This window comes from Microcaecilia unicolor, chromosome 9 (genome assembly GCF_901765095.1).
Source record: "Microcaecilia unicolor chromosome 9, aMicUni1.1, whole genome shotgun sequence".
Classification (NCBI taxonomy): Eukaryota; Metazoa; Chordata; class Amphibia; order Gymnophiona; family Siphonopidae; genus Microcaecilia; species Microcaecilia unicolor.
Genome location: NC_044039.1, coordinates 123,475,011 through 123,502,218, shown reverse-complemented (window position 1 = coordinate 123,502,218; position 27,208 = coordinate 123,475,011). Strand labels below are relative to the sequence as shown.

The following is a 27,208-nucleotide window of genomic DNA, read 5'->3' as shown; positions in this document are numbered from 1 at the left end:
CTGCAGACTACATTAAGGAAGTGGCATTAAAAGAATGAGGTGCCATTTACACATGTAAAAAATACTGAGTTACATGTACAAGTTGACATCCACATGGAGTAAGTTCGTTTAGATGTTTATCTCGTTATGTCATGACTCAGCGAGTCCATATAGCCAAAGCTATTCAGTGATGAATTTTCACATGAGCATGGAAATATTTCAGGGGAGAGGGTGGAAAATCGGGGTCCCAGAAGGTCCTTTAAAAACCCTTGTCGCATACATCTGCCCCCTTTATGCAAATCAACTGGCTAACTTCTCCAGTAATCCAATGTGACGATACCTTTGACTGGTATTGTTTGCAATACTGATGGCATGGTTTGGATACATAGAGCCCTTAGTGGTAATTGGCACACTGAAATTTCTCTGCCTTTTCAGATCAGTAGTTCACATTTGGCTGTTTATTGTGTGCAGGTGTCTCCATGTCTTCCATGAGCTCCGAGAGTGACTACGCCATTCCTCCCGATGCGTATTCGATAGACAGCGATTATTCTGAACCCGAGCACAAACTCCTGCGTACCTCTTCCTACTCCACTGATGGGACCTGCAATGTGGGTGATCCTTCCCCCTGATCACTGAAGGGTTTCTGGCAATGTTCTGTCTAATTTTTGATGGCCCATGTGTGCATGAAAATCATTCTGTGCGCACGTTTTCAGCCTTGACTCGATGTGTGTGTTACAGTCTATGCTCAAAATAAAGAAAGCCAGCAAAACTTTTGTGCATGCAGTTGCTAGGCGTGTGTGTTCCCTTTCTGACCCAGGTGCACAGCTTAGAGGAAACACTGTTTTCTGGCACACAGATTAAGAAATAGGGGAAGAATGGTCCTTTGGAAATGTGCCTGTAATGAGAAAAGCCAGTGTGGTGCGAGGGTGCAGAGCTCAATAAGGCTTTCTCAGGAGCTGGTAACACAGTTGACTGATTTGGTCTAATGGTGTTTGTTAAGATGGGGATAAGGGGACAATATTTAGACTGTCTGTATCAAGGCAAAGAGGCCCTTTAACTAAGGTGCACTAAGCCCTAACACGGTCTTATCATGCCTAAAAATGCTTACCTGTTTGCGCACAGTAAAAATATTTTCTCATTTATTTTGAGGAGGGGGCGTGACATGGGCAGCAAATGGGTGGAGAGTGGGTGTGGAAGCATTAACCAGCTAGCGCATTGTTCCCAAATCTGGTCCTGGAGTACCCCTTGTCAGTCAGGTTTTCAGGATATCCACAATGAATATGCATGAAAGAGATTTGCATATAATGGAGGCAGTGTATGCAAATCAAGTTCTTGGATATTCATTGTGGATATCCTGAACACCTAACTGGCAAGGAGTACTCCAGGACCAGACTTCAGAAACACTGAGCTTGCGTGTTCACATTACTGCATGTTAACATGGGGTTAATGCGGGTGCCCTTAGCACCTTCTAAATAGGACGCAGTAAGAGCTACCGCATTAGTATTTTTAGATGGCTGCATGCTAATGCGAACATTAGCACACAGCCAGAAATGCAACAAATTGAAAAAAAAGCCCTTTTTGATGGCTGTGCTAGAAATGGGTTTTGCACGTGGGAAAGTGCCACATTAGGATATGCTCTGCTAATTTACTGGTGCAGCTCAGTAAAAGAGACCCAAAGTCTGCAAGTGCCGTGTACCCCCAAACTTTGGCACAGTTTTCAAAGGAGAAGTAAAACTGTGTTTTTGCATGTCTATACAGACGTTTATGATTTTCTCCTTATGAGAACTTTGTTCATGGAAACTAATGTGAGTATATTTGAAAATGCCAGTCATGTGTATTATATTCTTCCCCTGTCCTAAACATGGCCTGCACACTTTTAGCCAAATTGAGAGAGGGCAGTCTTCAGATGACCAGTTCACATGGATAAATTGCTTTTGACTAGCGTAAATGGTTTGGAAAATTTTCCTTGTAGTGACTTAGCAACCCCTTGTTCAAATTTACATTAGTCACATGTGTTGAAAAATAAATTTGAACTTATAGATATGACATGTAAACCTTACCACAGATACATAGGCAATCCCAGGGCCGCTGAGAGACTGAACCGGGCCCAGGACATGATCACTGCTGCCCCCCCCCCCCCCCCCCCCCGGATCGCTGCCGCAAAATACCTTATTGGCTGGCAGGGATCCCAAGGCCCCGCCAGCAGAAGACGTTTTCCTCCAGCGCTGCTCTTCTCCCGATTGCATGCCCCTGCAGCTGCTTTTTCTCTCAGGGCATGCTCGGGTTCAAAACCGAGCACGTGCACCAGGGGGAAAAGCAGCCACTCAGCTGGGCAGAAGAGCAGTGCTGGAGTTGCTCCTCCGGGTCCTCCCCGGCCTCCCAGGGGGGCCTGGTCGCAGCACTGGAGTTTTCTCTCTCTTGCTCCAGTCTGGATGCAATCACTTGGGTCCCAGCAGGCAGAGGAAAGAAAAAGAGATCCCGGTGCTGGGCCTTCCTCCTTGGCCTGGAGCCGGTGAATTTTGCCCCCTCGCAGTGGCCTTGGTCAATCCCAGGCCACCTTTTTTTCCAAGTGAATTTTATCAGCAGAGGCTCCCTTGAGATTTGGTGTATATTGTATTTGTAGAAGAGCAGAATGGTACACAGTGGAAGCCACTGAGATCCCTTTTAGAAACCTGTTAATACATTTTTCAGTTTTGCTACATTTATTCTGAACAGACAGCTGGAATACTGCACTTGCAGATTTTACTTACAACCATTAATACCACAATCTCATAACCCAGTAGATATTGAGGCATATTTTCAAAGCACTTTGGGAGGCTAAGTTCCATAGGTTTCTATGGAACTTTGGGAAGCTAAGTGCTTTGAAAATAAGCCTCATTGTCACCTTGAAGTAGTAGAGATTACTCCCACCAGGGCTCTTCTAAAAATTTCAGTAGCTAAAACAAGGTAAAGAACAATAAATTCCACCCCCCCCCCCCCAAAAAAAAAAAACAAATTGTAACTTTCCGTCATCATTATTGTACAGCATAACAAACATCTGGAATAATTTATAATGTCATAGGTTTCTATGTCCACACAAACCAAGTACCACTGTTTGAAACTCAAATGTGGCTCAACAAAACACTTCAGAATAGGATTTGAAATGATCACATATCTGAAAATTTGCTGTCAATATATTATAGTCACTTCAATATAAAGACACCAAGAAGAATGCTGCCACTGTTTCAAATATTCCACTTCAGAGACCAGTGTTCACGGAGGACAGTCTCACTACTTTCAGAAAGATGCAGCTACTTACCTTATCCAGGTGCTATGCAGTTTGTGGTGAACCCTATCAGGGTTCTTGCATGCTGCTAGGCGCAGAAACAGGGAGGTTGGGTCACTCTTTTAGTACATGAGCAAAGCAGTGGGCCTTGGGGTGATAAGTGATTCCCTCCAATGCTGTGCTGTGATCAGTGGGCGCTGCTGCCTCCTTTCATTTGGAAACTCTCTCACTTTGGCTCCACGCCCTTAAAGGTGCATAGCATCCTCCAGAAAACAAGGCATGCCTAGGCAAATGCCTACTCTGTTAATAGGAAATAGAACCGTCTCTCCTACTACATCCTACCTTAAAGGAGCACTGACAGCCCAACGTGGCCACATTTTGCCCAATAAAGGGATGTGTCAGGGGACACTAGAATGAGATCAAAGGAACATAATATTTCTTCCATAAATCTCCCAAAATTTATACAGTATCAAGCAGCAGTTCAAACCATCAGCATGTCCCCTGAAGCAGTCCAGTGCTGGGCAAAACACAACTGTGTTGGGCTGTCTGTGTTTGTGCCATCTTACAAGTTGTTTCCTTCAGTAAATGGTTTGAACTCTGACCCTGTCTATATGTGTGATCTGCTGCTATCTCTCATTTTTGGCTGTCTGCAGATACTTGGCCTCTCTTCTCTGTTTGCTTAAAGGGGCACTGCCAGCTGTTTTTTTTTTTTTTTTCAAATTGCATCTTTCACAGTGTCCTGTTTCTGTCTTTCACCTTATTTGTGGTTTTTGTAACCTTGTGTTTGAGCCTACTTTCTTTCTTATATTTTTCTGTGCTGCAGGAGCCTCTTGAAAAGTCTGGCTATCTCCTGAAAATGGGCAGCCAAGTGAAAACCTGGAAAAGGCGTTGGTTTGTCCTGAGAAACGGAGAAGTCATGTACTACAAGTCCCCTGTAAGTACCAAGCATCCACCAGCATCAAAAGCATCAAGCTGTATTCACATCAGCTTCTAGTGGTCAACTTTACTATGACTGCAGCATCCAGTCATGTGACCCCCAATACTTACAATTTAAAGTGGATGGGAGGGGCCTAAAGGAAAGCTTCACCAGAGTGGAAGAATAGACTAATGGTTAAAGCAGCCTAAGAAACAGAGAAGCTGGGTTTAAATCCCTCTACAGCGCCTTGTGATCTTGGCAAGTCACTTTGTAAGCCCTCCAGGGTCAGGAAAATACCTAGTGTACCCAAATGTAACTCACCCTGAGCAAAAATGTAAAGGATGTACTAGGTCAAGGCTTTGCATTAAGACAGCAAGGTTCCTGCTTTTCTGATAAGGATCTAATTGGGTAAAGTTGTAAGAAAGCAGGAGTCCACCCCAAAAACAATCTATAAAAGAGAGAGGTGGGGGACTTCTTATTTTCATTCGCCTATTTTTGCTATTGACTGCTCTGGAAAGTACAATCTATTTCCTTTCTTTTGTATTTTCAGCTTTGTTCTTTGACTTAAAAAACTATAAATAAAGATTTTTAAAAATCTAAGCCAGGGTGGGTGAGGGGAGTGAGAGAAGGATGTCAGGTATGCCACACTCAGCAGAAGTCTCTGTATTAACCGCTCATATTTTAAAGTTTTATTCCTAACCCCCTAAAGTACTTAGTCATTTTGTCCATTCTTCACACCTTCAGCTGATCCAGCAAAACTTCAGACTTTTGCAGGGCAGTTCTATAACAGGGCACCTGGTAGGAGGCTATTCTGTTAAGGAAAGGAGGTGCCAGGTTTATTTTATAGAATACTAGTGTAACCCACCCTGACAGCTCAAAACACAGACCTCCAGCTCAGCTCCCACTTTCCACCCAGGTGGGACACATAAATAGAATACTTCTGAATTTCTCTCTGCCAACACATTAACAGCTCCACTGGCAGATCACATGAGCTGAGCGTGGGCCAGGGTCGGACTTACTTCGGTAGGCCGAGGGTACTCCGTCTGTGGGCACACTCTCTTCCAAGAATTAGCCAGCAGTCTTAGTTGCAAAAACTTTAACCTGCTTTGCTAATAAACTTGGCAAACAGTTTATAAACGTCAACTTGGTCTGAACAACATAGGGTAGTTATTTCTCCTTCAGATGGTCAGCAGCAGGGGTGGGCTGAGGGTGGTCTGGGCCCTAGGCACTGGGTCTGGACCCCCGCTTGGCTACTGCCCGACACCCCCCTGCCACCGCAGCCAACGCCCCCATTGCCTAGGTCCTACCTGAGGGGTCCTCGTGGTCTGGTGGCCTCTGTGGGGGGCATGTTCTTTCCTGCCTGCTGCACTGCTGCTATTCCCCCACCTGTCGGCGCTGCTGTGTTTTCAAAATGGCAGCCAAGACTTCCCACGGTAGTGTTGCGGGTCTCGTCAGTCTCGAGAGAGTTCTGCAGGGAGTCTCGGCGCCATTTTTAAAATACGGTGGTGCTGGGTGGGGGGGAATAGTGGGCAGGAAAGAACATGGATCTTCCTCCACCCCCATCCCGCTATCTGTTGGTGTTCCCCAGGGATCTGTCCTTGGACCCCTTCTCTTCTCAATCTACACCTCTTCCCTGGGCTCCCTGATCTCATCTCATGGTTTCCAGTATCATCTCTATGCTGATGACACCCAGCTGTACCTCTCCACACCAGACATCACCGCTGAGACCCAGGCAAAGGTATCAGCCTGCTTATCCGACATTGCTGCCTGGATGTCCAACCGCCACCTGAAACTGAGCATGTCCAAGACCGAGCTCACCGTCTTTCCACCAAAACCCACTTCTCCTCTTCCTCCACTTTCTATCTCAGTTGATAACACCCTCATCGTCCCCGTCTCATCTGCCCGCAACCTCGGTGTCATCTTTGACTCCTCCCTCTCCTTCTCTGCGCAAATCCAGCAGATAGCCAAGTCCTGTCCCTTCTTCCTCTTTAACATCAGCAAAATTCGCCCTTTCCTCTCTGAATACACCACCCGAACTCTCGTCCATGCTCTCATTACCTCTCGCCTTGACTACTGCAACTTACTCCTCACTGGCCTCCCACTTAGCCATCTATCCCCCCTTCAATCTGTTCAGAACTCTGCTGCACGTGTTATATTCCGCCAGACCCGATATACTCATATCACCCCTCTCCTCAGGTCACTTCACTGGCTTCCAATCAGATACCGCATTCAATTCAAGCTTCTCCTTCTTACCTACAAATGCACTCAGTCTGCCGCCCCTCACTACCTTTCTACCCTCATCTCCCCTTACGTTCCCACCCGAAACCTCCGTTCACAGGACAAATCCCTCCTCTCAGTACCCTTCTCCACCACCGCCAACTCCAGGCTCCGCTCATTCTGCCTCGCCTCACCCTATGCTTGGAACAAACTTCCTGAGCCCTTACACCAAACCCCCTCCCTGCCCATCTTCAAGTCTTTGCTTAAAACCCACCTCTTCAATGCTGCATTCGGCACCTAACTCTTACCGTTCAGTAATCCAGACTGCCCCAATTTGACTGCCCCTTTCGTACTGACTGTTCACTTGTCTTTTAGATTGTAAGCTCCTTGAGCAGGGACTGTCCCTCTATGTTAAATTGTACAGCACTGTGTAACCCTAGTAGCGCTTTAGAATTGTTAAGTAGTAGTCGTAGTATCATGTTCCCCAAAGAGTGCACCAGATCTCGAGGACCCCTCAGGTAGGATCTAGGCAGCAGGGGCGTTGGCTGCGGCGGCAGGGGGGGGGGGTGTCGGGCTGAGGCCACTAGATCATCAGCAGCGTGCCGGGTATCTGGGCAGAGCCTCTGGGCCCTCGGGTACTGCCCAGTTGCCCCTGGTCAGCACAGTGGAAAACATAGTCAATGGTATCAGGGCATTTAGGGTTCACAGCTTCAATCTTATCTCCTCTATTTACATGAAAGAAACAGTACTTGGTGATTTTCCTTTCTTGATTAAACTCAGTCCACATGCGTCTCCACACACACAATCGTTGCAGTTATCTTTAATAGTCTCTCAATTCCTTTTCACATTCCTTCAATCATTGCCTGGGGAAAATGACGCGAGATAACTTGCCACACCATGTCCTGTCAAAGTACTAGTCTTCTTTCATTGCCTTCTTTCTTTGTTTTGTGGAATCATAAGAAGTAAAAGCAGTACATGGGTGAGTCATACTGGTCTCACTTTGTCCATAATCCACTCACATGGTTACGTTTTATCCTCCATCCCATTCCATATCAGAGTCTATCTTTTTAGGTGGTATAGGTCTTGCCAGAAATCACACACACCCGCTCTGACTTCTCCCACCTGGGGCTTTCTTTCCCTCAGGCACTCCTCCGTTGTTTCCTCATTGAGAACCCTGCTGCAGGTCCCTTATGCAGACGTCTCCAACACCTCATTCACAAATTTATCCTGTCTGGGCACCTGGGACTTCCCCTTCAGTACTAAGGGTCACGGCAAGGGTATGCTACCAAAGACCGGAATTTTCCTCAAGCCATAACTTTTATTAATTCTCTGGCCCTGCCCCCAGGGGCCAGTCCTTACTATGATTTTACCATTTGGCTATCAAAAGCAGCTCTATCTTATTAGTGACCACCCTGAAAATCCTTCCTCCCATACTTTCAGCATGGGCATTTTCGGGGGGTTCACTAGCTTAACTGGTTAGATACATGGTAAGTATTTGGGCACGTTTGCCTACACCATACATAGATCCGGAATCTTGTTAACATAATGCAAATCCGTAGAGCTGGTGTAAAGGCATGTGCCTAATAGAGGACAACCACCGAAACCAATTCTGTGGCCGTACTTTCCTGAAAATGGTACCAGCATGTCCCTCCCCCAAGCAAAAGTGGGCCCCACTCCGCCCCCCCCCCCCCAAAAAAAAAAAACTGGCCCTACTCTGTGCCCCCTCCCCCCACTGAACAAATATGGGCCCAAATCCATCCCCCTTGAATAAAAGCAGACCCCCTGTGGGCCTACCTTACAAACCCTAGTGGTCTAGTAGTCTCAGGGCAGGAGCAATACCCAGATGCTCCTGCACATGCTGGCTCCAATTTCAAAATGGCTGCCATGACCTTCTGTGGCAGTCTTGTGAACCTGCTGTGGGTAGTCACAGCAGTCATTTTAACTGAGGAGTCGGCATGGGCAGGAGCAACTGGGGATCATTCCTGCCCCAATGAGACCACTAGACCATCAGGCTTTGTGAAGTAGGCCTAGGGTGGCGGCCTGCTTTTGTTCAGGGAGGTCAGGAATGGGACCTGCTTTTGGTCAGGAGAGGGGGGGGCCCACTTTTGGTCAGGTGAAGGTGGGGTTGATACCAAAACAAGGCCAAATTCAAATTTTGGGTCATTTTTGGCGCCAAAACCAAAATTCAGCCAGCCTCTAGCACCTAAATGCAGGAGGTACACCTGTAACTTATTCTGTAAATTATGCACATAAGTGTGAACAGTCCCATCCCTCCCTTTACATGCTATTCAAGATACGCACCTATTTACAGAATAGTTCTTAGGCAGAATATTGGAATATATGTGTGTATGTTCACACATAAGCGCGTATATCCTAGTATTCTTAATATTTACATGCATCACATGTAAATGCTAGCATCTATTTTATTGAATTGCACCCCATCTCTGGAGGCTAGCCAATTATGTTATTGGACTAAGAGTATTACATTGACATTTGTCTACTGTTGGTCAGAAGCGGCTTGTGCTGCTTCCGTTCAAGGATGATTTTCCACAATGATTTAGGGTTATGTTTACTAAAGGCAGTTAGCAGTTTAATGCAAATTTTAGCATGTGTTAAAGGAAAAATGTGTGTTAAAGTTTTGACAATAGGGGGAGAAGTTATCAAACTGCATTAGGGCCTTAAGTCGCGTTAATTGCAAAGAAAACATGAATCCTAGTGGTAGTAGGTGCGCCACACCCTCTAGAGGTACATTTTGGAGGCAGCACCAGCAGGGCAGGAGCAACTGGGAATCACTCCTGCCCTTGGACCACTGGACCACCAGGTATAGGGCTCTTAGGCCCTCGATGATGGGGGGGGGCATTAGAGGGTGGGGGGTTTGGATCAAGGGCGGTGGGAATTTGATCAGAGCAGTGAAGGGGATCTGAATCAAGGAGTTGAGGAGTCCTGGATCGGGGGTGAGAGTGTGAATTGAGGAGTGAGGGCTCTGGCACCGTGGTTCCTTTAAGCTCTGGCTAGGAAGCATGCTTGCAAGGTGACTCACAAGCAGAGATTTTCATTTACAATGGGAATGAGCAACCTACAGTATTTACATAAGTACATAAGTACATAAGTATTGCCATACTGGGAAAAGACCAAGGGTTCATCGAGCCCAGCATCCTGTCCATGACAGCGGCCAATCCAGGCCAAGGGCACCTGGCAAGCTTCCCAAACGTACAAACATTCTATACATGTTATTCCTGGAAATTTGGAGTTTTCCAAGTCCGTTTAGTAGTGGTTTATGGACTTGTCCTTTAGGAAACCGTCCAACCCCTTTTTAAACTCTGCTAAGCTAACCGCCTTCACCACTTTCTCCGGCAACGAATTCCAGAGTTTAATTACACGTTGGGTGAAGAAACATTTTCTCCGATTTGTTTTAAATTTACTACACTGTAGTTTCATCGCATGCCCCCTAGTCCTAGTATTTTTGGAAAGCGTGAACAGACGCTTCACATCCACCTGTTCCACTCCACTCATTATTTTATATACCTCTATCATGTCTCCCCTCAGCCATCTCTTCTCCAAGCTGTATAGCCCTAGCCTCCTTAGTCTTTCTTCATAGGGAAGTCGTCCCATCCCCGCTATCATTTTAGTCGCCCTTCGCTGCACCTTTTCCAATTCTACTATATCTTTCTTGATAACTTCCTCCCAAAATGCTAAAATTCACATTAAGCTGCTAAAATGGGATTTTATGCAAATGCAGCAAGGGGGGACAGAGAAAGGGAGGCAAAATAGCAATGTTCTCTGCCAGCATTAAAGCATGTGACAATAACACATTAATGCTACTGTAGGATTTTATATGAAGTTTTAACTATACCTCCAGAAATGTAGTTAAATGCTTCTAAAGAGCATTCCATGTATTAGCATGTATTATTGTCTTGTATTATTCTGGCTGTGCCCCCACTGAGGCTCCAACTATACTACTTTTCACTGTTGATACATATTGCAAAAACATTACTACAGACTAATAAATACAGACTTTAGAGCACAGTCATGATAAGATAAATAAGTTGGAGGCTAACTGAATTTTGATTTCAGTCCCTGGTTTTCAGGTGGCTGGTCGGGGCAGGAGCAATCCCCAGTTGCTCCTGTTCCTACTGTCTCCGCCATCAAAATGGTGGCCGTGAACTTCAGTGGCAGTCTCACAAGGCTGCTGTTGAAGGTCGCGGCAGCTATTTTGAGATTGGAGCCGACATGGACAGAAGTGACTGGTGATGACTCCTGCACCAACTAGCCACTAGACCACCAGGGAGTCCTAGGTAGTCCCACGGGGCGGGGTAGCGGCATTACCATTATTTGGGTGGAGGGAGAGGTGGCAGCAGCAGTGCTACCTTTTTTTGGAGGAGCAGTGGCATTACCTTTGTTCGGGGGGGGGGGGAAGGAGGAGGAGGGAGAGGAAAGAAGCTGCTGTGGTTTGGGGTTGAGACTGGTTTTGGTTTCAGCTTCAGTTTCGGCCAAAACTGAGCGGCAAATTATGGTCATAGATTTGGTTTTGGCCGAAACTGGAAAAAAAAACAGTTTCAGTCGGCCTCTAAAATAAGCTGCACCACAGCACTGCTCTGTATTCAAAGGTTGAGTGTAGATGCATAGAAATCAAGGAGTCAGTATTTGAAAGAATTTATTGACGTAGCCGCACCTGCTGCCCAGATATGGTGAGTTCTGCTTAGACACAGTGGCACTGACCAGATAGTGTTGCTGAATATCTTTACAGACTGCCTCGGCACTCTTCAGATGCTGACAGGGCAGTCCAGGAGCAGAGCTGGGGTGGAGACCAGAATTATCCTAGTAGTAGCAATTTTCAGTCCTGCTACTCAGATAACTATCTTGTTAGCTTAGAACAGTCAATCTCTGGATAATGCCAGCACTTCATTGCCCTATCTCAGGGGTGGGTAAGCTCGGTCCTTGAGGGCCGCAACCTAGTCAGGTTTTCAGAATTTCCCCAATGAATTTGTATGAGATGTGTTTGCATGCACTACCTCCATTGTATGCAAATAGATCTCATGCATATTCATTAGAGAAGTCCTGAAAACCTGACTGGGTCGCAGCCCTCGAGGATCGAAGTTGCCCACCCCTGCTCTATCTGCTGGATATTCATAGGCAGCCCCAATCCAAATATTGTTCAGGGCCAACCAACATTTTTTAAAAATATATCTGACTTCTATGGTCTGTGCTGTGATCATGGGGCTGGACAGATTTGGATAGGCTGGAGTGGGGCTTTGATGACAACTTCAGAAGTTGAGAACAAGAACAGTGCCAGGCAGACTTCTATGGTCTATGCCCTGAAAATGGCAAAGAAAATCAAAAATCAAGTGTGTGTGTGTATATATATATATAGTAGCAACTATCTACCCTTCCGGAGGTCACTAAAAACCCATCTGTTCAAGCAAGCTTACCCAAATGACCCAAACTAATCCTATGAACCCATCTACCTAACACATATCCAGGAGACTACGACAATGATCCAGACTACATCTCCTACCAAATTTCCCTATGCTTTTCCTGTATCCCATCCACCCTCCAGCCTCCTCTTCCCCTCCTCCATTGCTCACCTACCCCTTGCTCATACCTCTCCTACTCCCTTCACCCTTGCCCATCTCTACCTACATATCTCTTTTATTATTCTGCTTTAGTTAACCTATTTCTCTTTATCAGTTCTCTGTAATCCATATTATTATGTTAGCCACATTGAACCTGCCTTGAGTGGGAAAGCGCAGGGTACAAATGTAATAATAAAATAAAAAATAAAAATATATATATATATATAACTGTACACCACCTTCAGTGAATTCCTTCAAAAAGGCGGTAAATAGATCCTTATATATATATAGTATCATGTCATACCTTATGCTATCAGTTTATCTTGTTGGCCAGACTGGATGAACTGTACAGGTCTTTATGTGCCACCATCCATTATGTTACTATGACTTTCTTGGGCTCAACATCAAGGGCAAGTTATCATCTTTAATTATTTGCCCAATAGTCAAGCAGGTCATAAAACATTTTTCATAGGCTGACAGCTCGGGTCTACTGAGGAGTCTTTGGCAACTGAGATCCTTGCTCAAAACTAGAAGGGGTTCTTATGGCCTGTGGCATTTACGTCTCCCCTTGATGACATGTTGTAATATGGTCTGGTGCATCCAGTTTTTAGTACCTGAGGGATTCTGCCTCTCTTGCTCTGAAATGATAATAGTGCTGCACCAGCCTGAAGGCAGATGTGTGCAAAGCACTTGAAGCTGTCTGGAGCGCTAGAGGATTGATAGCTTAGATAGGTCTCACTTGGTAAACTTACTGAAGATTTCATGGCTTTGTTCCTGTAGAGTGATGTCATCCGGAAGCCCCAGGGTCAGATAGAGCTGAATTCCTCCTGCAGGATTATCAGAGGAGAAGGATCTCAAACTTTCCAGGTGAGAGAGTGCTATGAGTCTAATCTACCAGTGCTGAATGGAGAGGTGATGACAGGGATAAGAGCTTCAAAGGGCCAGAGACAGCTTGGGCTTCTTGCCAGCTCTATTCAGTGTCTTAGCGATACAGATGTTCGGGTATCCATTTCCTTTTGAGCTAGTTTTCTTGTCTTACCTCTTTTCAAAGGAATTCTGATTGCCCATAAAGCATTAGGGAATCAACAACCATTGATCACATAACCTCCACACTGTTACATGAATGGCGTGAAAGATATTTAGGACAGGTCTGTCTTTTATAATCTGGTTTCTAACTCAAAATCTTTCTGCTTGGGTAGTTTTGAACTGAAAGTGATGTGTTACAATAAATTTAGTAGCACAGTACAATACTTTCTCACCCCTTCCCCCCCCCCCCCCCCCCCCCCCCCCCCCCGCCTCTGATGGTCCGAAGATCAGCAGTAAATTCTAGTGTGTGTTTTATGTATTATTACTTGCTGTTTAAAAGCATATATATTGAATTGTGGCTATTTTTGACTACTTATATATGTTAGCGTAGGTGACCAGTTATAGAACTGCCCTTTTGGTGTCTTTTTGCTGATCTGGGTTATTTCTGTTGTTTTGTCTTCCCAAAAAAATATAAGAATATTCCCAAATTTGGCACTGCAGATCATGTCACCTTTCAAATGCGATCACAATCTGTGCCTTCCCTCCAGACTGAAGGCAGGAAATAATCCTATATAATAAAACGCACCTCCAACATTCTGAAGCCGAGAAAGTGAAGCCTTCAAGCATTCCTGCAACGTTCCGGAACTACATGTCGTCAGATGAGGAGATGGAGCCTTACAGAGAGCACGAATGCTTCAAGGCTTGAAGGCTTCACTTTCTCTCTCTCTCTCACACACACACACACTCACTATCTGTCTCTCACATACACTCTCTCTCACACACAGACTCACACACACACTCTTCTCTCACACTCTCTTTCTCTCTGACACAAACACACACACACACACACTCTGTCTGTCTGTCTGTCTCTCACTCATTCTGTCTCACATACACACTACATCTCTCACCCACACACTATCTCTCAAACATACACACTCTGAGGAAAGGGGGGCATGGAACACGCTGGGGAGGAGAGGGAGGGGGGCATGGAACTCAGAGGGAAGGGGGGGCCAAGAACTCGGAGGGGAGGATAGAGAGGGAGGAGGGGAGAGGGGGGGCCTGCACCTCGGACGGAAGGGGGGCCTGGAACTCGGAGGGGAGAAGAGGGAGAGAGGGAGGGAAGGAGGGGGTCATGGAACTCTGAGCCCTACACACACACTCACTCTCTGTCTCTCACATACACTCTCTCTCACACACTCTATCTCTCTCTCACACACTCACTCTCACACACACATACACTCTCTCTCACACACACTCTCTCTCTGACACAAACACACACACACTGTCTATCTGTCTCTCTCTCTCTCACTCATTCTCACTCACACACACACTCCATTTCTCACACATACACTCTCTCTCTCTCTCTCTCTCTCTCTCTCTCTCTCTCTCTCTCAAACATACACACTCCGAGGAAAACCTTGCTAGCGCCCGTTTCATTTGTGTCAGAAACGGGCCTGTTTTACTAGTTTTTATAATAAATTCCATCTACTTGATGGGCAAAATTCTAATGATTTATGTTAAATTATTTTTTAATAAACAAGGAATAACACAACCATGTGAAGTCACAAGATGTACAAATACAAAATTCTAAACCATTATTAAGTGACATTTGTTCAACATTATTGTCAAAAACAAAACATATTCATACAGCAGTGAAAGAACACCAAAAGACTCCGAGAATAATAAAAGCAACCCCCCCCCCCCCCTCCCACCCCATGCCAACCAACAACATATCTGGGCAATTCTAACCATTTAAAAAGCAAGATTCCTACCTAATAAACAATAAAGTTAGACCTCATACAGCAGAGTTGTCAAACTGCAATCCTGGAGGTCTGTAAACCAGTTAAGTGTTCAGGATATCCCTAATGAATATGCATTGTACTCCCCTCTGATTTGCCTTATTTCACTCTGAACGTTGTGGCACAAAAATAAGATCAAATAATCAAAGACAAGAACTGAAGTAAAGAAACTTTTGTCCAACCTAATTGAAGAAAGGAAAAGTGGACTTTTTGTTTATTGTTATAGTATACTAAGGTTTAGGGACAGCAAGTTGATATTAACACAATGCTATAAACTACAAGTGCAAGAGTTAAAGAAAAAACATTGACTAGCCTAATTCAAGAAAGGTTGATTTTGTATATTGCCATAGGATATTAAGGTCTAAGGACAACAAGTAGACAGCACAATGGTGCTATAAACTAACACAGCTTGGTAGATAGGAGTGTATGAAGGTGTGAATGAGAGTAAGGATTAAGGATTTTTTACACACAGATGGTTTTGTAATTTAATTGAAAATATTTGAATAAAAAACATTTGGCAGATAAAACTGAGAGTGGTTACACTGAGGAAGCAATGAATATGCATGAGATATATCTGCATGCATTGCCTCTATTGTATGTAAATATTTCTCATGAATATTCATCTGGAATTTCCCAAAAAACAGGCTGCTTTGTGGCCTTCCAGGATTGCAGTTTGACATTTCTGTCATAGAGCGTTAACCAGACAATACCAGCTCCATTATATACGGACAACTTGCAATAATAAGTGGAGCCAGTGACATTCAGCACATAAGTACCTCTTTTCTATGCCATCCTTAATTTTGTTTGTGAAAAATAACAGATTTTATTCTTCACCCCTTCCTTATCCTCACAGCTGCTCACTGAAAAGAAGACATATTACCTCACAGCAGACTCTCCCAATATATTAGAGGAATGGATCCGTGTCCTTCAGAACATCCTCAAGGTGCAAGCGGCCAGCTCTTTCATTACTCAGAGTGGTGCAAAACCCACAGTAAAAGGCTGGTTAACGAAGGTATGTATTTATGTGTGGGGGGGGGGGGGTGCAGCCCATGTACTAATGAAGTGGACTTTTCCAGTAGTTGGCTGTATTTTGGGTTCACGAGTCAGATGTCCAGTTGTCTTAGGTTCAAAAGGAGAGGATAACACTCATCCCCTGAACTGTTGTGAAAATAGGAACAAAAGCCTCTAGATGTAACTCCTTTCAGCCACAACGTTGATTCAAGACCACACAATGATATTCCTTAGGTTTGAGAGGAGACGTGCAGTGAATCGCTGGAGACCATGGGATCACTAGGACAAGGCCAGTACCAGAAATGTAACTATTGACCGCTCTTGCATTAAGCTTTTTACCCATCTTCAGCACAATGCTCAAAGACACTGACCTGGGTCAAATAGCCTAACTGGTAATCATCCTTCATTGCTCAGTTAAAAGAATGAGCGACATTCCATACCATACATACTTTTATCTGGCTCAAAAAGAGACATATCTGTGACCATATTTAGGGCCCTGCTTACTAAGGTGCGCTAGCGTTTTTACTGCGTGCTAAAAATTAGCGCACATTAACCGTGTAGATACCCATAAGAATATTTTGGGCATCTACACGGTTAGCACGTGCTAAAAATGCTCACACATCTCTAGTTCAGCTTAGTAAATAGGGCCCTTAGTGGCAATACTGAACTTCCATGAATTTTCAAATGTGCATGTGCTGTTTTAACCCTAATGACTGTCTATGCAAAATATGTGAGTGCTTTCAATGAGTAATTTTATAAAGGATTTTACACAGATAAAAGAGCCCTTAAAATTACCCCAGGGCTTACATGCATAAAAGTATGGTGGTACCAGGAAGGTGTGTACTTTTATGCAACCCACATGTAGGTGTGTTCAGGAGCAGAGTTTGAACAAAGCACAGTCAGAGAGTCACAATTTATGTTCCTTTATAAAATACATGTATACACCCAAACAAGCAAAAATGGAAAACAAAGAATGGAGTGGAAAACAAAATTGAGGATGTTCTAATGCCTTTGTATCGCTGCATGGTGCAATCGCACTTCAAATATTGTGTGCAATTCTGGTCACTGCATCTAAAAAAAGATATAGTGGAATTAGAAAATGTACAGAGAAGGGTGATGAAAATGATAAAGGGGATGAGATGACTTCCCTATAAAGAAAAGCTAAAGAGGCTAGGGCTCTTCAGCTTGGAGAAGAGATGGCTGAAAGTAGATATGATAGAGGTCTATAAAATAATGAGTGGAGTGGAACGGGTAGACGTGAGTCGCTTGCTTATTCATTTCAAAAATACTAGGACTAGGGGGCACACAATGAAGCTACTAAGTAGTAAATTTAAAACAAATCAGAGAAAATATTTTTTCACTCAATGTGTAATTAAACTTTAGAATTCATTGCCAGAGAATGTGGTAAAAGCAGTTAGCAGGTTTTAAAAAAAGGTTTGGATAGTTTCCTAAAAGAAAAGTCCATAAGCCATTATTAAGATAGACTGGAAAAATCCAGTGCTTATTTCTAGGATAAGCAGCATAAAGTCTGTTTTATTGTTCTGGGATTTTGCCAGATACTTGTGACCTAGATTGGTCATTGTTGGAAACAGGATACTGAGCTTGATGGACCTTCTGTGTATCCCAGTATGGCAACGCTTATGTTCTCATAACCGTGGCTTCAGTATAGATATAATTTTTTACTCTTTGCCCCTAGTATTTTATAATGAAACACATAAGGGGCAATTGTATAACTCGACACCTCAATTTAGGGCATCACAATGGAGCGCACAGCACCAATTTTTTTAACCACACATAGGCACACAGCAGCTGTTATAGAATACTATAGCAAAGCCAGGTTGGTGTGCCAAAATGTAGCCACGCCCACTTAAGACAGGTCAATGGATGGTTTAAGTTGGTAGAGAATCCACAAAGCGTGGAGAACTCAAAAAAGACCCACGGATACTTTGTAAAACAAACAAAAAAGTGGGCACAAAACCAGGAGTCCCAGAGTCTGGATCACAGTAAAGCTAAAACCAAATTTTATTAATTAGTATATTTGACTCGTATATTTGACTCGACAGAACCATTGTGTTTCGGCCAAAGGGCCTGCATGAGGAGTCTAAATACTAAGGTAGACAGCTAATGATGATCCAGAATAAGAAATACTGCTGAACTCTTCACGCAAGTGATCCGTTCCACAATTCAATACAAAGGTCTTTTTTAAGACCATTTATACACTATTCGCCAGTATTTCTTATTCTGGATCATCATTAGCTGTCTACCTTAGTATTTAGACTCCTGATGCAGGCCCTTTGGCCGAAACACAACGGTTCTGTCGAGTCAAATATACGAGTCAAATATACTAATTAATAAAATTTGGTTTTAGCTTTACTGTGATCCAGTCTCTGGGACTCCTGGTTTTGTGCCCACTTTTTTGTTTGGTTTAAGTTGGTGACACACTGCCCGTCCATGCTTCGCCTACATGCCTGCCTCCCTCACAGTTATGTGCTAAGTGACATTGGCGGGTCACTTCATAGCATAGCACCTAGTACTTATGCATGTAAATTATTACGCACCCTGGATGTACAGAAGTGCAAACTACACATGTACTTGGCACCTAAACATAGACACCAAGTTATAAAATGAGGGGTTAGGCTCTTATATGTCATTATAAAGTAGTCAATTTATAACTTGTAGGCTATCTAAGAAAAATGATTTTTTCACAATATGTATGTTACAAAACAGAAATCATACTAACAATTTTAATTTACCAATTTCACAAATTTTACAAATTTTGGGGTCCTTTTACTAAGGCGTGTAAAAAATGGCCTGCGCTGGTGTAGGCGTGTGTATTGGGCGCGTGCAGGTCTATTTTTCAGCGCGCCTGCAAAAATGGCCTTTTTGGAGGTGCTGAAAATGGACATGCAGCAAAATAAAAATTGGTGTGCGTCCATTTTGGGCCTGAGACCTTATCACTACCCATTGACTTAGTGGTAAGGTCTCACTTGTTAACCAGATGGTAATTGTCAGCGTGCATACACTGCCGATTACTGCCCGGTTAGTGCCATGCGGTAGAAAATAAAAAATATTTTCTGCCGCGCTTATCGGACGTGCGTAAAAATTAGAATTACCGCCCAGGGCACATGGTAGCTGGGTGGTAGTTCTAATTTAACACGTGTAAAACGCGCGTAGGTGCCTACACACATTAGTAAAAGGGCCCCTTTATTAATAAATAAATCATTGTCTGGAAGATAAGGAAACACTACAGCACACTAATCTCTTTACAATTTGTACTACCATGTGTCTGCCAGAGCAAAAATGCAAATAAAGATACTATTACTGTTCACTAATATAAGATGAGAAGAACTGAGTTTCAAAGTCTCTATTCCCAAATAGTCTTTTCCAAGAATATTGACACTTTTCCTTATATGAAATGATGTCTGATATTAAGACTGAAATAGTCTAATAGCTGGCAATAAACACAATGTGGGAATTTCTCCATACAACGTAACAATGTTCAATCCCACTTCTTTGGCTGTGTAGACAACCCAACAATAGCCAGCAGTGATCCCGAGAGGTATAGAATCTTCACTGTTCAATTCTTAATCTTTCAGGAGAGAAAGAGTTGCCTACTTGGACTTCACATATGGGTGATTGTTATAATATGACCCTCTTATGGAGTAATTTTATAAACTAGGTGTCAACATTTACATGTGCGCTACATGAACAAATGTTTAGAATATTAGCATATATGCAAGTATATGCCAACATGCCACCTAAGAGCTATTATTCTGCAAATACCTTGTTAACTTACATAGCGTGTATTTTTTACTGGGGGCAATGCGTGGCTCCCACTTATGTATGTAACTTACAGAATACTGTAAGTTGTGCAAATACCTGCTGTACGTAGACACTTGCACCTACACTGACTCTATAGGTGGCATAAATGATCGTGCCTAACTTTTAGGTGGTAATAAGCATCTACTTTCCTTTATAGATTAGGCTCCTGCCAGCCCTTTTGGTGACAAATTCTAGATGAAATAAACTAGTAGTGGACCAACTTGCCGAACAATGAAAAGAATCATTTTATTAATATTTACTGCCTTTGTAAAAAATTATAATGGAAGAAGGAAAAGACTTCAGCAGGTCAGTGGCAAGACCACTATTGCTCACATTTAGACCCTCATTTATAATCACTGGTCAAAAAGACCTCCAAAACAAAAAACACTTGCATGTGATTCAAAATGTGTCCATAATTCAAAATGTAGCATTCAAAATGTCGTTAATCACAACAATGGCTCCATAACAGAATATAGGATGTGTTGTACAGTTCCAATATATATATATATATATATATATATATATATATATATATGCTTCACTGGCTAACAAATCACTTGCTTCCATGCAACCCAAAGTAAGAAGTAGCACTTATCTCGTAATATGTCCCTTTGGGGACCTCCGTTTCACCTTGGCTTCTTCAGGGGACAGAAAAGTGTTAGTCAAATGCTTAACACCAGCATTTCACTTTCACAGCTTCCAGTGTCTATCAACCGCCTAGTAAATAGGTGGTGGTAAGGGATCCCTCACTAATGGCCACGCACTAATTAGAAAATTAGTGCATGGCCATTACAGAGCAAAATACAAGTTTAGCCATTTAGCACTAGTCACTTTTTAACATGTCTTAGTAAAAAGGTCTCTGTGTGTTTTTCCTTTTGAAAACTAGCTGCAGTGTGCACAGAGTAAAAGTGCCTGCAGGTCATTCAAGATTGTCCCTGTAGTGAGCTGATGGAACAAGAATGATCCTGGATGTGTTGTCTCTAGTTATTGGCTCCTTAGGAAGGATAAAGGAAGGGGTCTGAACTAAATCTGAACCCTATCCAAACTCTGGGTTGAAGGAAGGAAGAGTGAGGGCTGTTGGATAATCCAAGATAACACAGGCTGTAAATTGACTCACTACATCTGGATCATTCGTGGCTTTATGTAAATCTGCATATTCATCAAATCTGGATCTGTTTAACCTGGTGTGATTGTGAAAACCCATATGTTTCCACTTACAAATGATGATTTACTTTTTCTCTTTGAATGCTTCAAATAATTTGTATCTTCAGATATTCACATAAAAGAATCATAAGATTAAATCCACATTTTTAACAGTGAAAAGGGAGCAGTCAGATTTGAACCAGATAGAAGCTGCCTTTGAGTATCTGTGTATATCTGGAGGTATTTTTCAAATCATTCCTACGAGCAAACCAGTGTTTTTCTCCAGAGAATTGGGCTATTTCATAATTGATTCACAACAGGCATAGCTTTAGTAGAGGCATTCTCAGGTTTCGTGGAAAAATTACTTGCTTGAAAAACAAGGTGCAAATCTCAGTGTATATTTTTTCCTTAGGCAGTATTCTAAATGAAAGCAAACATATACTTTCACTTCAAAAACTGGTACCAAGGCAGCGGGTAAAATGCACACATGGACTTTGAAACATAAAAAGTGATTCTGTAAGTTACATGTTCACAGATCCATCCAGTGTCATAGCTATGGGTGGACCTGGGTGGGCACAGGCCCACCCAGTCTAGTGGCCTCCAAAGCACCTCATTGGTGGTGCCTTACGCCTCTCTCACCCTCATGGCAACTGCCCATCTCTAAACTCCCCATGCCCACCCTGCATCTACTTTTGAGCTATCGCAGGCAGCAATTCCTATAAGCACCTGCACCAGCCTTGCAGGCTTCTCTTTGCCACATCCCATGCTCAATGACATCATTTCCTGTTTCTTCACTGGTGGGGACACAGTAGAGGGAAGCCTGCAGGGCTGGCGCAGGCTGCTTGCTGGAATCACTGCCAGTGATGGCTTGGAGATAGACTGGGGAGGGAGAGAGGAACAGATGCCAGGGTGGGAAAAGGAGTGGATGCTGAGGAGGGAGGAGAAGCATGACGATAGCAGGGGCAGAGGGAAAGTTTAACAAAAAAAAAACTGTATGTATGGACGGGGGGGGGGGGGGGGGGGGCACCCGAAATAACAGGTGTGACTACGCTCCTGGGTCCATCACTATTGGATTATGGTAACTCACTTTATTTTAGTCTTTCTTATAAACAACTTTCCAGGATTCATTTATTTCAGAACTCAGCTGCTAGGTTAACATTTCGAAAAACTAAGTCACACCATGTGAGTCCTTTACTAGATTACTTACATTGTTACCTGTGAAGTCTCGGGTTATTTATAAAGTATTTTGTTTAGTATTTAAGTTTTTGGAAGGTATGTGTCCTGAAGGCGATCTTCGGTTGACAGCTGTATTAAGTTCTGAAAGAAGACTTCTATGAGGTGTAATTCTTTATTATTAGCTTTTTCTTCAGTTAAAAATATATGTTTTCAGGTTGTCTTCTCTCAATCATTTTTCTTCTTGGCGGTTCTTTATTGAAATGATCTTCCATTTGAATTGCGTGTGATGAATTATTTTCTGTTTCTAAAAATATGCTTATTTCAATAGTTTGGGTAGGTCTTAATTTGAATTTTTATTTTTAATATTTTAATTTGCTTTTTTTCTTTTTGGGTAAACTGTAATTTCCTGATGCTTTGCTGTCAGTTTCTTTTATTGATTGTAACTCGCCTTGAATTTAATATATTGAGAGTTCGCAAGAGATAAATCCCTGATAACATAACGTAACAGAGGAGGCTTTTGCATCCCATAATCATAGCCAACTGACTTCAAGCCTTATCATATACAGTATTTTTGAACAGGGAATAGTTAAACCAGACTCTATGTAGCATAATAAATACTAACACATGATTTTAAATGGAATATCCAAGAGCAATGGAAGCATGGAGAGTAACAGTTCATCTTCAGAACTCACAAAATCATGTGATGTGTCTAAGCTCCCAGAAGGTCCAACATCTTCTAATATAGAAACTCGCCTTCTGAAAATACCTCCCCCCACCCCCCACCTTCCAGATGCACAGCAAAGTAGAAAGAGCAGAGTCTAGGATTAGTGGAGGAAGAGCAAGATGCAGATAAGAGTGACTTACTTGATGAGCAAATTTAACATGGGGCATCGGAAAGATAAGAGAAGACAGGTAATGAGGAGCTTTAGGGGTATTTTCCTGCTATCTCAACTATGCTGCTCTGAGGCCTGTCCAAGCCTGAATCAACTAATATGGATTCTGCAGCCTGTGGCCTGAATACATCAGAAACCAGCTTTCTACAAAAGAAAATTATTTTTTGGCACAGCTATTCTGCTGACTTATCAAGGACAGATGTCTACGTGCACTGGCCATCCATCTTGTCTGCTGGGAGCATGCGAAGAAGTGAACTTCTCAGGACTCACAACTGTGAACAGTGGAGGGGAGCTTGCTACAATCAGGCTCATGACTGATAAGTTATTCTAGCTGGATGCACACAAGCTCTCTTTGGCATGATTGTGGGTTATCTGCTGGACAGAGATACACAGTTGGCGATTGGTCCCTATGCCACCTGACCGTGAACAGTGCTAATGCTGAACAGAAGAAAAAGTAAACAGATCAGAAGATCAGAGGAAGAAAAGAAGGTTTGCCTGGTGTATACATCTCTCTCAGAGAAGCTAGAAAGACTGACTTTTGGTCTGACCACCAGTGAACTGTGATTCCTTGTGCTGAGAGTTGACAAGGTCAAATTCAGCCGCAGCTGTGTGGTTTTCCCCAAAGACTATGTGATCAGTGTACAGAGCAAAGACCTTAGATTTTATTCCTGGACTGGGATAGACTCGTATATACTCTGCTGGAGTCTAAAAGGAGGGATCCGATTAATCACCAGAAGTCTGAAACCTACGGACCCAGGGTGAGAGAAGTGGATTATTCTTCCTATAGTTCAGGGGTTAGCTAGTCTGTGGTGATTGCCTATCCCTGATTGGTTATAACAGACTTGTGGTTTTCAGCCTTATATTGCTGCTAAGAGTGTTATCTTCTCAGCATATATTATAGGTGTAATTTCTCATAATCTTTTTGGATATTAGTGGTAATTTGTGTATATATATCTATATCTATCTATATATATATATATATCTTGGTAATCAAGATTTTTGTAGTACAAGTATATTTTCTAACTTGCTTTGCATTTTGCCATATTGTTATTTTATATATCTATAATAAATAATATATTTCCATTTTTGGCTTTATTCCTTTCATTGGTAAAGCTTGTCAGCAGAGCCTAAGGGCCAATTAGGTACTTTCATATCCCTTAGCAAACTGTGAACTAGATTGTATAAATGGTGCCAAATGCCCTTTCGAATGTACGCACTAGAATTTATGCGCACCTTTTTATAGAATATACCTAATATGATGCATATGCAAATTCTAATTATTGCCAATTAGTGCATACAAGTGCGTTAGGATTCGTCTGAGTGGATAGAAAACTTAGTATATGGCGAGTATCACGTGATAAAGAGTCTTCAACAGATGACTGTAAGCTTGGGGTTAATGTAGACGTGACTAATGCTCATAATGCTGATAATCTTGGAATAGAAAAAGTCAGCAAGTCTGTCAGCAGAGTGCATGACCTTACAGCCGTCCACAGTCATAGTTCCGGTCAAAGAGAAAATAGAATAAAGTTCTTTGGTTGGATTACCAGGTTTCAGAAACCAGGTAGAAAAATATTGTTTTTTTAGCCTTTTTCAAATGGTATTTAAATTGACGATGCTGCTCTTTAGATAGTTGCACATAACTACTGATAACTCTCTGTTCATTCTCTACCCATGGGAATGCCTTCACATACAGAAGGTAATTTTTTAAAGGAATGATTACTTGGAGCCTATTCTATATTGGAAAGTAGGTGTTTACCCTTCTTTTTAGAATACTAGCATAACAGGGCAAATACATGCATGTTTTAGGCATGTGCACTTAAACCAGCCATAGAGCTGGTGTGATTGATCGCCACTAAATATTAAAAAAAAAAAACAAGCATAAATACTAATTTATAATTTATGCATGGTACTGTTTAAACCACCTCTATAAAGGAGTTTTTAATAGAGCATGGCATGTGTTTTAAAAATTAGGCTCACGCTTGATTTGTGATTCCCCTAGGTGGGGAAAGCAGGGTAGTCCTAGGATAGTTGGGTAAGTTCTTTAATGGGATGTGAAAGTTTAAGATCAGGAAAGTGGAGTATGGATTGGAGAAGATAGGAAAGGGTTTACTGAAAGACTGCAGTTGCAGAGTTTAGCCCCCAGAGGGCTAGGATTCTAGAGTAGAAAAATAGAGGGGAAATCTCTTGTCTGTCTTTCTCTGTATATGAAGGAAGGGGTTTTTTCTCAGTACTTGGCTAATAGAGAGCTGAGGGATAGCTGTGTTTTGTGGAATCTGTGAATCTTGTCAGAGAAATACAGGTCACAGATCACAAAGGGTTAGAGTGAATACAGAGTGGTTTCTGTGCTTTGTGGAATTTGTGAATGACTGTCAGAGTACCATAGGTCATCACAGACCACAAAGAGAACGAAAAAAGTGGTTTCTGTGCTCTGTGGAATGTGGGAATCTTATCAGCCACAGATCACTGACGATTGGAAAATCCTAACAGAGTTAAATTCACTGAAGTGTTTGTTGTATTTTTCTGGAGAAAAGAGATGGAAAACCTTACCCACTAATACCCTTTTACCTTTGATGGAGACACCAGGTGCCATATATACAAGGGACCCACAGAGCTGGTCACGGGGGCCTTCTGTTAGGTCAGGGCCCCCCCCCCCCCCATCCCCAAACCTAGGTATGCCCTGGAGGGGACCTTTACATTGTGTCACCTGCCCACCCTCTGCTCAGACTCCGCCCATGTGTATGTCCACCTTCAAATAACTAACTATAACACACCACCATTTCACCCTTATTCTGAATAACTTCCTTGACTAAATCTTCTTGTCATCCTTGATATCTTTGTAACACCAACTGTATCTTTTTACCCTGGAATGGCAATGCCATAACAGGTCTTTGTAAGCCACATTGAGCCTGCAAATAGGTGGGAAAATGTGGGCTACAAGTGCAATAAATAATAAACTATGCGGCATCACATTGAGGTATTTAGCCAAAAAATTAGCATTGATGTGTGTATGTGCACACAAACACACATATGCACTAGTATTCTGGTCACTTGCACACATTCTTGATGCCTAAAAAAAATAGGTGCCCTTTATATAATTACCCTCATATTGCATAAAAGTGGGTGATATGTTTTTCAGCACCTACATTTATGTGTATATACCCCAGGGTAATTTTATAAGTGCCTACCTGAGAGCCTAAAACCCTGTTCTGTCTGCTCAAGTCATGTAAAAAATGACCCTTTTTGTAGGTATATGTAATTATAGACATACAGAGAGTGATAAAAAAAAGTCTTTAACTATCAAGCTCTCTCTTTACTCTGAAGTACTGCAGACCTAACCTAGCATAGAGGTTGTTTTATGAATGGTTGCTGAAAATACTTCCTCCTTTAGAGGTCTGACCCAGACTATATATACACTGCATTTTCCATTAATTTATTTTGTAGGTGAAACATGGACACTCCAAATTGGTTTGGTGTGCACTGCAAGGGAAAACATTCTACTACTATCGAAGTCAAGAAGACAAGGTAACACTTCTTTTCATTTTGGATGTGTCTGCTAATATTTACATGTTTCCAGATCTTAGGAGTTTTCCATGTCATCATTTTTTTAAAGGGAGGGAAGGGAAAGGGAAATGGGACTTGATATACCGCTTTTCTGAAGTTTTTGCAACTACATTCAAAGCAGTTTACATATATTCAGGTACTTATTTTGTACTGGGGCAATGGAAGGTTAAGTGACTTGCCCAGAGTCACAAGGAGCTGGAGTGGGAATTGAACTCAGCTCCCCAGGATCAAAGTCCACTGCATTCCTGCTAAAAAGACAAATGATTTGGTCACAATGTCCAAACTAACAGCTAGAATTTCAGCTTTTTTAACCTCTTCCTGACTTTCATCTTCTTGTTTCCCTTATGCTTATATCATCCACCTCCCCTGCAGAAACTCGCACCTGTTAAATTCCAGTTTCTTTTCCCCCTTCTCCCCTACACACACATTAACACAAAGAACAGCAGCATGGAACAGTCTCTCTCTCTCTCTCTCTCTCTCTCTCTCTCTCTCTCTCTCTCTCTCTCTCTCTCTCTCTTTCTCTCTCTCGCTGTCTGCCTCTTTCATTGTCATTTTAATATTTTAGGGGGGGGGTTAATTTCATTTTGTTTAGTTTTAATGACCACTATTACATTTATTGCATCTATTTTGTTTTAATGCAAACTAAAATGAAATAGTGTACTCTAAATATATTAGTGCAATCTTTTTCATGTTAGTGTATACTAAAATGTTTAAGCCCAATTTTGTATAGGGTATCTAGTTCAAAAAAGTGCTGTTCGAGACCCAGATGCACTAAACCTAACGAGCCAGCAACGTGGTTTTTATACCAGTTCTAGCCAGTTTAGCGA

At 42.6% G+C, this 27,208-nt stretch overlaps 1 protein-coding gene across 1 annotated transcript in view; it reads left to right on the top strand.

The window, feature by feature from the left end:
- The window catches only part of PLEKHH1 (pleckstrin homology, MyTH4 and FERM domain containing H1), a 274,731-nt gene that overhangs the window by 194,688 nt on the left and 52,835 nt on the right, over window positions 1–27,208 (top strand). Inside the window, exons 11-15 of the mRNA XM_030215194.1 lie at window positions 451–587; window positions 4,068–4,178; window positions 12,731–12,817; window positions 15,629–15,787; window positions 26,262–26,342. Coding sequence (XP_030071054.1) covers window positions 451–587; window positions 4,068–4,178; window positions 12,731–12,817; window positions 15,629–15,787; window positions 26,262–26,342 — 575 coding nt within the window. The remainder of the gene's footprint in view (window positions 1–450; window positions 588–4,067; window positions 4,179–12,730; window positions 12,818–15,628; window positions 15,788–26,261; window positions 26,343–27,208) is intronic.